This window comes from Channa argus, chromosome 7 (genome assembly GCF_033026475.1).
Source record: "Channa argus isolate prfri chromosome 7, Channa argus male v1.0, whole genome shotgun sequence".
NCBI lineage: Eukaryota > Metazoa > Chordata > Actinopteri > Anabantiformes > Channidae > Channa > Channa argus.
Genome location: NC_090203.1, coordinates 3,770,979 through 3,786,379, shown reverse-complemented (window position 1 = coordinate 3,786,379; position 15,401 = coordinate 3,770,979). Strand labels below are relative to the sequence as shown.

At 40.9% G+C, this 15,401-nt stretch overlaps 1 protein-coding gene across 2 annotated transcripts in view; it reads right to left on the bottom strand.

Annotated features, from left to right (window-relative positions):
- The window catches only part of crppa (CDP-L-ribitol pyrophosphorylase A), a 38,778-nt gene that overhangs the window by 3,266 nt on the left and 20,111 nt on the right, over positions 1-15,401 (bottom strand). The window contains exon 9 of one of the 2 annotated variants that reach the window (XM_067509810.1): positions 14,121-14,252. The exons of the other annotated variant lie outside the window; for it this stretch is intronic. Coding sequence (XP_067365911.1) covers positions 14,121-14,252 — 132 coding nt within the window. The remainder of the gene's footprint in view (positions 1-14,120; positions 14,253-15,401) is intronic. 2 annotated transcript variants of the gene reach the window in all.

Here is a 15,401-nt window from a genome sequence, read left to right as displayed (position 1 = left end):
CTGAGGCAGAGGAGGAGAAACAGGGAAGTGGCTTGTTTAAGAACATTAAACCACAGAGACCACGGCAGCAACACGCCACCTCGCTCATGACATCAGCTCTGCAGTGAGACGCCGCAGTAACAAAATGAGACGGGCTCACGAAGGTTCACATTTGTTCATGTTTATGTCTTTTCTCACTAGTCACGACTCCTTAGGATTCATCTCAATGATTGACCAACAGTGGTTTAGCATATGGGCCTGCCAGCAGCATCCAGTCAGCGTTAGCAGCCAGTTTAAACCAGCGGGGAACAAAGTGGAACCACACCCACGTTGTTTCACTCGGAGCAACGGCAAAAGTTAACAGGTCGTTGATGGCTTGGCTTTACTGCGAGCTGCACTAATATCGCCGACCAAGGGCAGAAAGGGACATTGGTGATGTTTCAAATTCAGCAGTAGCTGTCAGTTAAACTAATCGTTGAACTTTCCACCGAGAACTTTCCTCCGATTCACTCATCTGCTGACACCTGCAGTGAGTCAGCTTTGAGGGCAAATAAACGCAGCGTGAGTTGAGCAGCGACCTGACTTCACCACATTTAATTTGATTGCAAAAAACTAATTCTGGAGAGGATTTTCATGCTGCTCATGGTTTTTTTTTTATGGTTTGTTCAATCAGCACACGGAAGCAATTTTCTCAAGAAGGGGAAAAGAAAACTGCCCCAGAACTAAGGAACTTTAACTTCTTTTTTTTTTCAACAAGTTTGCATTAATGTTAAGTTCTCTGAAGCCTGTGAGTGAATAAGATCTTCTTTGAGATTTATTGTGCATGATACTGGACAGATCTACACTAAACCACACATTAAGATAAAAGGAGACCATACGTTCCCTCATTCGCTTTAGAGGCGAGCTCCACTGTTGTGGTTGTTTTCTTTGGTGATTCCTCTTTTCTGTCCTCCTTCTTTTTTTTTCCTCTGCATGCTGCCTGCACAATGCAAGTTTAATGCTTTTCACTACCCTGACTCGATTCCATGGGGCTACAGTGACTCCCTACTTTGATTTAGTTTCTCCATGAGGCCTAGGAAGGACCTCGTTTCTCTCTTTCAAAGGCCCTGCAGTTTGAAGACCATTGTTTCAACCGCCAATTTCTTTCTAATTGATTTATGCTTTCAGTTCTATCGGAACTTATTCTGTATATTGACTGTACACTTTAAATAAAGTTTTTGATTTTAGCGTCTGATGTCGATGCGTGCATGAGGGAGAAAATATTAAAACAAGTAAAGTATACAACATATCACTGGAAACACAAAAGGTGGAATAAGGAGCAACCCATGACAGGTTCTGGTTCATGCAAAAGAGAAGACAGTCTTGGATTAACAAGCAGTTAGATGCCCAAAACATTACACTTTGCATTTGCATTTTTTACCAAGCGTTTTGAATTTATTACAAATTTTCAGTCAAGAAAACGACAGAGCTTTTAAGCGCATCATCATCTTGGACAAGGCTTTTGTTGCTCCTCGGTCTGGTAAATGATATACTCCTTGCTCTTGATACTCACGTTGCCTGGACATTTGCATACACGCACAACGTTTAATCCAATTCTTGTGCTTTTACTGCTGGGCCCAGCTACAGTTAAGATGCTACACTTTGACAACTGGTGTTTGTGAGCAAGCGTTTGGTGAACGAAGAACAGGATGGGATTGGCAAACTTCCTATCTGATGGTTCAAGAACAGAATTCAAATAGGTTGGAAACTATTTTGCAGTTTAACCATATTCCAACTAAAACAAGCTCATTTAATACTAACAAGCTTTAAACACAGATTGCAGTATAGGAAACTAAAACACTTAGGACTATGGTCTGAAACATCCCATTTATCATATTTTAAGATCCAGCTTCCAAAAGCATTTCACTTTAGAGCTATGTTTCATCACTCCAACACATTTGCATTTGACGATCGTAAAGCCCAACTCTAGCGGCTCACATTGTGCAGGGACTGAACGGGAATGTGACGAGGTGTGAGAGTAATGACCGTGGTTAATAGGAGCGGGAGACCCGGGAACTAGAACTCCCGGAGCACTTTTCCTAATCAGAACCAGTGGAGGAGGAGTCCGATGACATTGATTTTCCACAACCACCCGAATGAAGGAGGGACCAAAGCAACAGAATACACGTCAGTGATTCCACAACCTCTTATTGATCAAAGTACCACATAGGGATGTGAGGATTTCCTCTTCTTCTTCTTGATCTATCCAAGTCATTGTTCTGTGGCTTAATCATGAGGCAGTAGGTGATGAGTTGGGCCACTACATCTGTAAGCTGTCAACAGAATGTCGCTAATAGTACAACATCCACAAATGCTCAGAATTATTCATAGGTTCATCAGACATCAGTCTACAGCTCAGAGTGAGAAGTCAAATTGTTCTAATAACTGATTGCATCTTTTCATTGTTTATCAGATCAAAGCATTCCTCTGTTCTCTAAAACCAATTACACACGAAACGTATTTGAGACCTTACATGTGTTTACGGGAGCTTCAAGGCTGCTGGGAGGGTAATTGTGATGAGCACGATCACTGGTCGATTACCACCCAAGTACCACGGGAATGTCACGAGAACCCTGGTATCTCTGGCACATTGAAGACAGCTAAAACCATGAAACCACAATTAATGACTCAAGTGTAGAGCTCTGTTTTCTTAGAGGCACAACAACAACAAAAAAAAGCTTGCACACGATAAAATAAGTAAAATCAAAAGGCAAGTCACGATCCCCAAGGAGGATCAAAGTTATAGGCCTGTCTAAGCCCCAGTGCTGAATTATTTCCACTCCAGATATGCAGCCTTTGAAATATGAATCATGCTTCATAAAACAGCATTATTAAATCGAGTCGCTCGGACAGTGGAACACGTACAACACGAGCTCTTTATTGACTTGTGGCACAAATTTAAGTAGTCACAACTGCCATTCAAGCTTAAAATGTGGCTGAGGAAAAAAAAAAAAAAAACACGACAAAGGGGTAGAATTACCTATCAGCCAAAAAAGAAAAAAAAAAAGAAAAAGGAAATACTAGAGGCTTTAGATATATTTGCATATCTAACTACATTCGGGCTAAAATCTACTTGTTTTGAGTGTGAGTATGTTGCAAAGTGATTAATAGCAGCTCTGGGACAAGCTGCAGTTCCCTCCAACAAATAGATGGTCTTGATAAATACGCCGTGGGCAAGGCGGGACACAGAGGTGGAAGGGATTTCTGTCTCAAAGTCTTTATGATCATCGCAGCCTATGTCTGTCCTCAAACACTGACTGAGTGGGTTTTCCACTGCCTCTGTCCAAGTGTCTCTTCCAGCAGAGTAAGGAGATGGAGAAACTATCTAGCGAATGCTTGATATTTATCACTGAAACAAAAAGAACTGGAGTGAGGTATTTGGACTGACACGACATAAAACCTGAAGGTGTAACTAAGCCTTGGAGATGAACTCGAAGAGAATTAGTCTGTGTGATAGAGCTGTTTGTGCTCACATGTTCCAACAAAAGACATTTCTTCTTACGAGTTAAAGTAGTCCGAAAAAACGTATTTTATTTTATTTTAAAATGGACTTTTTTTTTACGAGATGAACTTTACTGTTGGAGACATGAGGGGGCCCCACTTTCCACTTCATAATGATTAACTGACACAAATGATTTCCCAGCCAACAGTATCATCATTTATTCACATTAGTGGAAGAACTATCAGCAGTTACATATGCCATATTCAGTGAGAAAGTGACACATTTACATTTTGAAATGTTAAAATGAAATGTTTCTTTCCACTGACAGAAGAGGATCTGCTACGTGAATTAGTGATGGGTCCAATCCCTTGGTGGCCTACATGGCATTTATATAGTTTCTCCTGACAGATTTCACATTTAAAAATAGAGACTGTCAGCAGCAACTTGTATCGAGGTAAAATTCCACTGGGTAGGAGTCATACATGGAGAGAGTTCTGGGGACTTTAGGGATGTTTTTTTTTTTTACTTTGTGCAGCAAGGACCTAGATTCTAGCCCAAGACACAAGTCATGTTATAGAATAAAGTGACAGCATTGTTTTAGTACACAAAGAATGCAATGAATAATCATACAAGCAGGCAGTCGCTAAAACCAATGTGTTTTCAATCACTCCCATGTGTATGAATGCACAAACACATGCAACAGCCTCGGCACTCTGAACTGCGACCGCAGGTTTCTGGAATGGAACTTCCATCATTAGCTTCTATTTTCGCTTACTGTTTAAAGGGAGAATTTTGACAAGCCATGAGGCGACAGGTCTTTGAAACACAGTGGAGGACAGACGGGGGGAAGGGGGGAGTAAAGCATCGGCAGACCACACAATAAGCGAGCTCCGAACTCTCTCCGCTCTTAAATGCCACAGATGCAATCAACCTTTCCATCCGAGAGCAGCGTACAGAGGCACTACTGCCACACAAGAAGGGCCTGCTTTGAAGCTTAAAGGTTTTGGGCAATTAGGAGCTTTAACAGTGACAATTTGCACACTCGTGTTATTCCCCCGAGGTCCCCGGCCCCGAGGACTACCACTGCTGCTGCTGCTGCTGCTGCTGCTGAGTGCTTCCACTTCTGCTGCACTTATTAAATGCCAAGAGTGCTGGGTCCTAATTGAAAAACGGCTTCCCGAAAACGTTGCCCCGGCCAAGAGAGCTGGAAAAAGTCGTTCAGGTCACACCAGCTACCATAGCCAAAGTGGCCAAGAGCATTTAGAGGGTTCTCTTGCCCGTTTTCATCATCTCAACATTTAATTTTGACTGCAGTTTTCATGTGACACGACGATGTTACTGTAATAACAGTTGTAGCATCCACTTGAGGGCAGTATCATTATTAGCATCACAGCCAGACGGCCCTTCTCCACTCCGGGAGTCTTTAAAACTAAATCTTCACTGAACATTACTCTTAACTTCTGCTCTTTAGTAAATGAAGTAATTTCTCAAGAAATTTCTCCCTGAGTGACCTGCAAGTTGAATTGCAGTGATACAATACTGCTAAAAACACCCATTGCTTTGGACTGAGAGAGGATAGTGTTTCAGGGCTTCTGACAGCTTGTCCCTGAGTGGGTATTGTGGTCTTGCCGTCCTCCCTCCCCCCAGTGTATCATCGAAGACAGGCAGTAGCTAGAGGCTAAACTGAGGACAGAGTGGGGGTAACAGGTCCAGTTACTGGCCAGCGCAGGAGTCTGATTAGAGCCCCAAACTTCACACTGTTGAGGTCCTGTAAGGACTTTGAAATACATTAAAGAATGGTGGCAGAATGACTTTAATGCTTTAGCAAAAGCTAACAACAAAACAGGGAAAAATACACAACATTATATCATAAGTACACTAACTGTCCTACGTTTAGAATTTCAATCAGTTAACATCAAAGGTTCCCATTTTGTTTTCTCTTAATCAACTTTGGGTTTGCAAAAATGCTTATAATGCTCACAGCCTGACAGTATCATATACACCAATCGGGCATAACATTATGGCCACGTGCACAATTTAATGCAGTCTGATGGAGTGGCCCTGCCACGAATTCTGCTTTTGCAAGGGTTATATTTTCTCAGTTTTTGTCAGAAAGTCTTTATTATTGAGGTCAAAGTGGGTAGTGAAGCAGTACTGGGTGGCATTAAAGAACAGGTAGCTCTAATGTTTTGCCCACCCTATTTAGAATGAATGAGGGGGTTTGATTAAATTATTAAATGGTATTTAATGCATTGTTTGATTTAACCAAATGTAATATTTAGGCATTTCGTGTCTAAAAAAAACTAAATCAAACATTAAAATTCACATTCACGCATTAACCTAACGTGCATGTGTTTGGACTGTGGGAGGAAACCGAAGTACCTGAAAGGAAACTTAAACAAGCACAGGGAGACCATGCAAGCTCCACACCGAAAGGCCACAGACGTGCTGCCACTGTAATTATCTTATAATTAAGTTGTGTCACTTTCCTAATATTTATTTACGGTGCATCCAAAAAATATTCACAGCTTTTTCCACATTTTGTTATTACAGCCTTATTCAAAAATGGATCAAATTCATTATCATCATACCCCCATAATGACAACGGGAAAGAAGTTTAAAATCTTTGCAAATTAAATTGGTATTAAGCCTTTGATGAAACACATCCCCACAGCATGATGCTGCCACCACCAAGCTTTACTGTAGGGACGGTATTGTCCAGGTGGTGAACGGTGCCTGGTTTCCTTCAGACATGACACTGAAGCATTTAGGCCAAAGTACCCTTCCCCAGATCTGTGCCTCCATACAATCCTGTCTCTGAGGTCTGCAGACAATTCCTTGGACCTCATGGTTTGGTTGCTTTTTGGTTGCTTTTCCAAATCATGTCCAATCAACTGAATGTCCCACAGTTGGACTCCAATCAAGTTGTAGAAACATCTCAAAGATGATCAGTGGAAACAGGATGCACCAGAACTCAATTTTGAGTCTCACGGCAAAGGCCATGAATACTTACGTAAATGTGATTTTGTTGTTTTTTATTTTTAATAAATTATCAAAGATTTCAAACAAACCTCTTTCAATTTGTCATTACGTGGTATTGTTTGTGGAATTACGAGGAAAATAATGAATTTGATCCATTTAGGAATAAGGCTGAAACATGCTTTCTGGATGCACTGTAAAGTATTCAGTATTGAAAAAAATATAAATCCCTATTTAAAATTGTATTGCTTTAAAATAATTTCAAAACAGAAGGACAAAAAAAAAAAAAAAACAGGGGAAAAAAGGATTCCTACAAATTGTATTTGAGTAGACATAGTTGTAATCTTTCCACCTCTGAAGTACAGCTGGATACTGTCACACCCTGGCCTAGGGGAAACCAGGACGCAACACAAATAGAGACCGATTAAATGTGAGAAAAATTGATTTTAAACAAAAAAAAAATAAAAAATAAGAGTCCCCACATTGTTAGGGCTACAAGTAGAACATCCTTCGCAATACATTCAACATTGGAGTCTGGTGGACTGGCAGCGAGAGAGAGAGAGAGAGAGAGAAGAGTCTCGGGTTGGACTGGAAGACACTGGATATTAAAGCCACGACATCCAACATACCTGCCAGCCAATCAATGCATTCATCTGCTCACAACACATACACACACGCATACAGAGAGAGAGAAAAAAGAAAAGCCCACAGGGAACCGTGCACAAAAAAAAAGGACATTACAACTGTGGGCGTAACAAGACTAAGTGGACAACAGTATAAGACAAAGGGGTAGATGATGACCACAATCCAGCCAAACCTTACTCAGGAGCCGTGAACAACCTCCACACACACAGATCCAGATGGTTTCGATATTTACTGCTGAGCTTTGGGTCTAAACAAACTTCAGAATATGCATCATGCTTACACTACAAGGTTAGCCATAAATATAAAAAAACCTGCTTGGATCCCAGCTGAAAGACAGAGGACCAAAGCTGAGAGGGGCGACAGCGACTTAAGCATTATTTCATACTTCTTACAGATGAAACGTCTCCGTGGAATGTGTTTTATTGAATTCTGCGTCAGTCTTCGGTGCAGTTGTCTCAGTGTCTGCATTTTAGATAACTGAGTCACTCCCACTCTGCCTCACTTCATCTGAAAAGGAGTGTAACGTCGGAAAATGAATACGCTCGCATCCCACCCTGATTTTGTATAGCTAGGAGCTCCCTCAGACTTTCCAGTCACAGAAAAAGCAAACTTTTGTATTGATAAATGCTTTTCTGACCCCATTGAGAGCACAATTCATCCACACAAACCTTTCATGGTACACCGGTAAAGCTCTTTTAACACAGGCTTTCAAAATATCCTGTGTAAGGGCATCTATTGGCCAAACATACCAGTTTGTTAATCATGTCTAATGTACTTCTCTTTCTGTGTACCCTCTTCATACAAGGCAAACCTTGCTAATAATGGGACACCAAGGAGGTCTGTATTTCCCCTGCATCCTCTCAGTGAGAACTTTTTCAATAAGCTGTGGTGAAAGAAGACTTTGTTTGAATTCTACTCACCGAAAGACATACCTCAAAACAGTAAGCAGAACAATGGCTCTTTAGATGAGGAGGTATGAAAGCATGAAGGCATGGGTGGGATTTATGAACTGGGACATACCAAATCCCACATGTGGTGAGAGAGCTCCACGAGCACACACACCCCCCACGTATGCCCCATTTACTTATCGCACTGTATCACTTACAGAAATCCAAGGGAGCAAAGTACAGTCTGTATCCCAGGCCATCTGAGGTCAGGTGCAGGTGCAGTAATATTTCACAAAACAAGACATTTATAAAACCCCAGTTTTCAGCAGCACACATCCCAGCCAAGGCTTAGTGCCCTCACTTCCATCTTTTATACAAGCACAAGATTATAGATGTGGTTGGCTGCGAGCCAAACGTGCAAACTTAGGTGCAACGCAGTGTTTTTATATTCCTGTCAAAATATCAGTGTACTGCAGACTAAACATAAGGGGGATAATGTCAGCAATGTGACTTGACGGATGTAGTGTGAGAAGCGCTACGAGAAACCGTTAAGGAAAATCACTTTCACATGACAGTTTGTTAGGAAAATCCAAGACTGCGATTTTCATTTGAGGACATTAAATACTAGATCAGATTTAGGTTCTTGAATCCTACCTTGAAATCTGGTTATTTATAACTTCATATACTCACAATTGGGGTTTCCATCAATGCAGGAAATTGAATTTTAGAAGTGGAACTATAAAATCCCAGAATTTACAAGACAGTTCCACCTTTTATTTAATTTTCAACCAGCTGACCGAGTCTTTCGAAGGCAGGAAAGCACCATAAAAACGCAGTTGGACATTACAGAATTTCCGCTATAAGTGTAGTTAAGGCCTTTTAAGTTAAAAAAACAAATTACGGTAACGTTCATCTATATTTGCCTGCTTTAAGGTATAAGTACATATCTAGGCTGCAGCATTTACAAATATACCACCCAAGTACTGTAGGAAGTGTTATAGGCCATTTTCTCCTAGGTTCTGATGCAGATGGAGATTGATCATAATAATATATGATACTCAAAAAAACTAACAGAAATACATATCATAAAAAAGACATTTGGCTTCTCTTCAGATGTAGTTAGTTTAAAACCAAGGACAATCTAATACACAATGCAATACAATATAGTAATAACATTAGAGGCACAATCTAACAAATCCATCTCCACCGGCAATCTGCAGTGATCACAACGAGTCTCCTGCTCAACGATAAGACGGAGCAAAATAAAAGTTTTGTGGCAGCGCCTCTTATTTGAGTACATGTGCAGCCCACCAGCAATAATATCGTAAGTGAAGTGGAAAAGGCCTGAGCTCATAAAATAAATGTAGTTTAGTGTTGTCAGGCTGATGTTAGTAGATGAAAAATGAGCCTCAACTACAACCTGAAACCTACATAACCTGTTAGGTATTTGCAGCAGATTTAGTTGTAGTAGCAAGACAAGTTCCCCGCGTATAAAATCCCCTGTGGAGCAGGAGGGTGAGTGCGATAGTAATCATTGACGAGGCTGGTCAGAAATAAGAATATCATTCCTGCAGGGTTTTTCTACAACCTCACTGAGGAGCTGAATGGAACCTCGTACCAAGACTTCTGTGGAAGAACCGAATGGCTCACACCCAAGTAGCAAAACACACATACACATATGTTTTGCCCTAACAGTGTCTAAATAAATGATTGCACGCTAATAGTGACGAGCTGGCTCGCATTTATCTTACATAGCAACGCACCGCGGGTTTGTAGAACTAACTGCCTCTTGGAATGTCGCTTCCCAATTGTCTAGAGTACAGTCACTTAAGCGCAAACAGCGTGCTCGCTGGTCTTTTTAATCAAAGCTAAGTAAACACTCCTCTGGAATGCCTAATTCCTCGGGCGAAACGCCAGCTGTCAGGTTTCAGACCAACACACATCTGGAGAACTCTGGGCAAGGAAGATCGGGCTTGATGTTACGCACATGTTGCACCAGTATGAGTCAGTCGTGAGGCCATGAGCCTACATCACTAAGAAGCGGAGGGTTCGTCAAGCTTCTGTCTGTGTGGAGATACCCAATTCAATAAAGAAGGAAAATCGTTCTCTTTCACACTTACAGGGGGATCTTAGATAAATATTGAAGAATTAATTGCCAGAACAAAGACAAATACTTGACTTGCTTAAAAAATATTTGGCCCTAAAAGCCTTATTTAGAAAATTCTCCATAGGTCTGTTGCTCACCCTGAGGAAATTAACCAGATTTTAATAAAAGCCCTTTGAAAGAAAATACGAATACAAATTACTTTATAAATCTTGGCTCATTCTAGTTCTAGCACTATGGATGGCAGTGCCAAGGACAAGGATATCCGTTGGCACCACATAGGTGCTTTACACAATCAGATGGAGTCCTGTTAATCTTTGCATAAGCATTTGAACCCATCAACAGAAACACATTTACATTCATCCAGGAAATTTGTCCAGATCGAATTAATTGACACTTGTTATCTAGAGCTCTCAGGGGTCTGAAGTTGAATTTGTCCAGAACATTATTGTCAACAGTTGTCAACTTGTTGCACAACTTTCCCGCCTTCATTTCATGCATTTGTTGTGTCTTAAGACAGGTCATTTTTTAAGCACGGAACAATTGTTGGATTTAGCCTGAGAAAAGGCAGGAGTGTGTGTGTGTGTGAAGCCACAGACAGCAGTTGTCTGCAACTCCACGGATGTCGCACCGAAGGGTTCACTGGGTCGTGTACAGTTTCACCTGTCTGTCTTTCAGACTTAGATCTGAACAGGTAGAGGAGAATAGATCTATAGAGTCCTCTCCTTTTCTTCCCTCGTCTTTCTCCCCCTCTCTTTTCTTCCTGGCTGGCTAATCTCTTCTCAGGTTTAAGATTCCCGGTCTGGGCTCTTTGAGGAGGAGGAAATATGGGGTTAGGTAAACATCAGGGCTCTCACTGCAATTACAACACCCATATATCACCGTGACAACTCCCTTTTCAGCGGATGACAATCGTCAGGACCCTGTGCAAGGAGGGATCCGATGACACTTCCCATCAGCACTGCGGATAGTGACAGTGAATGCGATTGTAACAACACGTTAGCTTATAAGGATTCGGTGCCTCGATATTTGCAACCAACAGTTTTAGCTTGGTTTGAGGTTGGTACACATGATTGCACCTCATGTTGGCATTGAGGGAATCTTCTGAGACGTAGCAAGAAACAAGAAAAAAGAACTCTGAAGAAGTACTTTGATTACGTCATTTCAGGGAACCAGCTGAACAGTGTTCATGGCTGTACTGCACCCAGTTGGCTAGTAGTTACTGTGAATAATGTGAAATCATTGTCAGGGCTCATTTGAGAAGAAATATTTAATTTATTTAGAAGGTTCTCTGGACAAACAATTCCCTGTGCTCATACATTCTAACTGTGAAAGGTTGAAATTCAAATAGCTAAACGAACGTTCTTTTCAAAAGTGGGTGGGTGGGTCCAATATCCTGAGTGATACATAAGGGGCAAGGGACCTTTAATGTTCCCTGTAGTTATTATTTATTGGTGTGCAGTTGAGAATAACCATTTGTGTTAGAGCTCAGGAAATAATAATAATGCAATAATTTAGGCAAAAGGCTGTCAGACTTTCTGGTGTATTACCAATGTTTTTTAATAGGAATTTAGAAAATACCCAATACTATTAATAGAAAATGGAAATGTCAGGCACCAGAAAATGTCGATAGTGCTGTAGGTTATTTAATGTGGTACAGTGGCACTCGATTCAAAGTACTGCATTTCCAGTGACAAGCTAGCTCTGATAATATGAAGGAAGTCTGTCTTCGTCTGCACAAACCCACACTGACAGTTTACATGTCTTGACCTTTCCTGTCTCCTCATGACCAGAACAAAATGTAAATTATAACTATTTTGGAAAAATCTGATTAATGTAAATTAGCCCTCTTAGTAAGAAACACACAACTGTTCTTTAAACTGCATTGGGTTTTGTGTAACACTGGTCAGCACTTAATTTCCTGCTCTACTTGTTTTGTTCCACATATTCACACGCTGGAAGCTGCTCTGCACAACTTATCTTTTGGCCTTTGAGCAGCTTCCCTGGAGCAGTTTGGGGTTATGTACCTTCCTCAGGGGCCATGTCAGTGGTGCTGATGAGGGAATACTCAGAGCAGTCAGAGTTCAAACATTCACCAATTATGGGTCTGGCTTGCACATTCTGTTTTGCTTCACCACCAATCGTTGTTGCCAATTTAGACTTCATAATAACCATATTCACAAAACTGGTCTAAAAAAAAAAAAAAAAAAGAGAGAACCTACTGTTAATTTAGCCTAAAATGAAGCGGTATTCAAAACTCTGTCCATGTAACTGTGGTGACTGCAGCCAGTTTGTTTAATGTTTGACAGCACACGAGACAATTGAAAAGAAAGAAACCAGAACACTGACATTTATCTCAGTAAGATGATGTGGACCACTAAACTGTTAAACTATTATTTTCTTTTGTGGTGCACACATAAACAAACAAAGCTTCAAAATCTGAGTCTCTAAACTCACAAGCTTGCATTTCGAGGGGTAAATAAATGATCATCCCCCTCATTAACACTGGTGGTCTGGAGGACAAAGTTCAGCACGGCCACACTGAGCAGCCTGCAGCTGCACATCCCGATACACAGCAAAATGTTATACACTCTGTACAAAAGTGGTAGAAGTACACAAACTCAATCCTTTTTTTGCAAAATTGCAAGTAATTTGTTTCTGTTCTGCCATCTCCAGAATAAGAAAGAAGCAAAAACAGAACACGAAACACTTTTAACAGATTGCCTGAAAAGGTAAAATGTGCTGCGTTGCTGCTTGCTGTCAGATGTTCTTTTATTAAAACCAAATTAGTAAAACAAACTTTGTGTGCGATAGTGTGAGACTGAGGAAGCACTGGCATCTCAACAAGTATCAATAAGGAAATCTGGAAAGAATTTTCCTTGTTACAACACAAAGTTGACAGTGAATTATGAGGCCGTATTCTGCTGTTGTTGATGTTATCAGATAACGATAAGCTTTTTTAACATGGCGAAACAGGCGTTATAAACGTCCACTTGCTCACCCTTTCCTCTATTCTCTCATGGGTTGAAGCAGGATGACAAATTAGCAGCATTAGTCTGCATTATTCAGAGGAAATAGCAAAATCCAACTCGTATGTGAGCCAGCAATGTTTAACATGCCTCAATATCAGCATCTCCTTTTAATTAGGTGATGCTGTGACATCAAGGCCCAAAGCACGTCCCATTATCACTGACCACAGTGAAGATCCAGCCGCCTTCTCCTGCTCATCATTCACATCTCTGCGGGACTTAATAAAGCCAAACTTGCTCAAACATTCATTTGCCTGAGGCGCAGAGTCTTATACCACTGATTTGTGAAGTGATACAGCTGCCAAGAAGCCTCATCTGTCACATTGGTGCAGTAAGTCACGGACATAAATCACCCCGGATGTCATATTTAAGGCCAGCCATGCCATGAATATTCAACATTTGTCTTTGGGTTTTTCTGTACACGTGTCCCAAAAGTTTTGATTCGACTTGACAGTTTTGGTAGCATGAATCCTGAATTTCTCACTGTGTGAAATGAATAATTCCACCTTATATATTTCTGTAATTGCTGAGCAGTCCGTTATGGATTTCAGGTCAACCCCATTTTACACTGATGACTCCAGCGAGCACTTGGCAGGACCTGAATAGGATTCCCATGATACACAGCTGTAACAACTGTGGAGTTTCAACCTACACTCGCGGTGGATGAGCTCTAAACTCTTGTCATCCCTCTGGCACTCCGCTCCGACATTTTGGTGAAAGGTGAAAAGTTTAGATCCCGTCACCTGAACACTATGAGGCACACCTTCATTTGCACTGGTACCCAAACATACACACATCTAAACGTGCACACCCAACAGCACACAAAAATGTGTGATTAAAGGCAGCAATCAGCAAACCTGTGACAAGACACTGGAACGAGACAATTAAAAGACATTTCCCACTTTGTTTTGTTTGGCGTCTCAGGGTGTGCTTTTACAACACAGGAACTCTGAGCTCACTCTATTAGGAAATAAAAGAAAACGATGTAGAAAATGGGGAAAAAACAAAGAACATACCGCCGACTGATGAAGCTGGATGCCATAGACAAGAATATTTCGGAGTTTGGCTGCTGATGCTAGGTCCCTGATTGCCGCTGGCACTGCCATCTTCCTGCTGACGGACAGCTCATCCAATCCGTTCAGATGCACCTATCAAAACAAAGGCCACACTTGCCAACATCAAGGATATTTTACCAGTACTGCAATCATGCACCTTTTTCAGAGCACGTATTGCTCATTGTTCAAACACTCATTGAAACATGTCGCAACTCTATATAGGCCTGTTTATTTAAGTTTGGGTTCGAAGAAGATTTGGATAGCTCCGCTGTGCTCAGAGTAAACAGAGCTTGGTTGATACATAGTCTTGTCTGTGGATATAATGATTCTCTAATTTAGTTGTAAATCTTTATAGCCTGTGGGGTTTATTTTCCCCAATTAGGGCAAATGCATTGATTCACATTACCGTGTCATCCTTATCCAAAGCTTAGCTAAGCAGCCCACTGAAAGAAACCCAAATTAAGATTTATTGACTGCAATTATTTTGTCATATATCCTTAAAAACTGTGGCACTGAGGCCCAACAGTCAAGAGCAATGTTTCAAATATGTTGAGACATTTGCTCTAAATGGGCAATTATATCACTTTTTATTGAATATCAATCAGATGTTTCCTGTCATCAGGTGAGGTTCAATTTGAGGACTTAGTATTCAGCACATTAGCAGATGTTAAACCTCCAGACCGTGGAGGAGAAATGTCTACTTAAATTTGCCACAGTGATATTTGGGCTGCCAATACTGCATGAATTGCTGGGTAACTAAATACAAATGGACACACCATGAATTAGGTACTTTCACATACATCATTCTTTTGTTGTCAGGTTATTTATTTATTTTTTTAAAAAACCACCTCATTAAGAATTTATTTATGAAAACCACAATTTTCTAACTAACCTGTAGCATTACTTGTTTTCCATGTATTCTACACAAGCTTCACCTGTCCGTCAATGCACTAGCAAACGTTATATCGTGCTGCTCAGATTTTCTTTTTTAATAACCGTTACAGACTTGGGTAATTGTGAAACTTGTCTTAGCAAACTTGGTGTATGCCAAATGTTTTGTTGTAACAAGTTCGTGTTTGCAAGTCTGATCAGCTGTTGCTAGTTAATTCACTGAATTAAAGTGATGCATGGTCACTAAACTCACTGTTGTGTGCGTGTGTCTCCTCTCTGTAAATGGGGAAACAGACAACACTGCTGTGTTTAAGCCTGTACATCGTTTATATGAGGTGGGAGGCATCACTC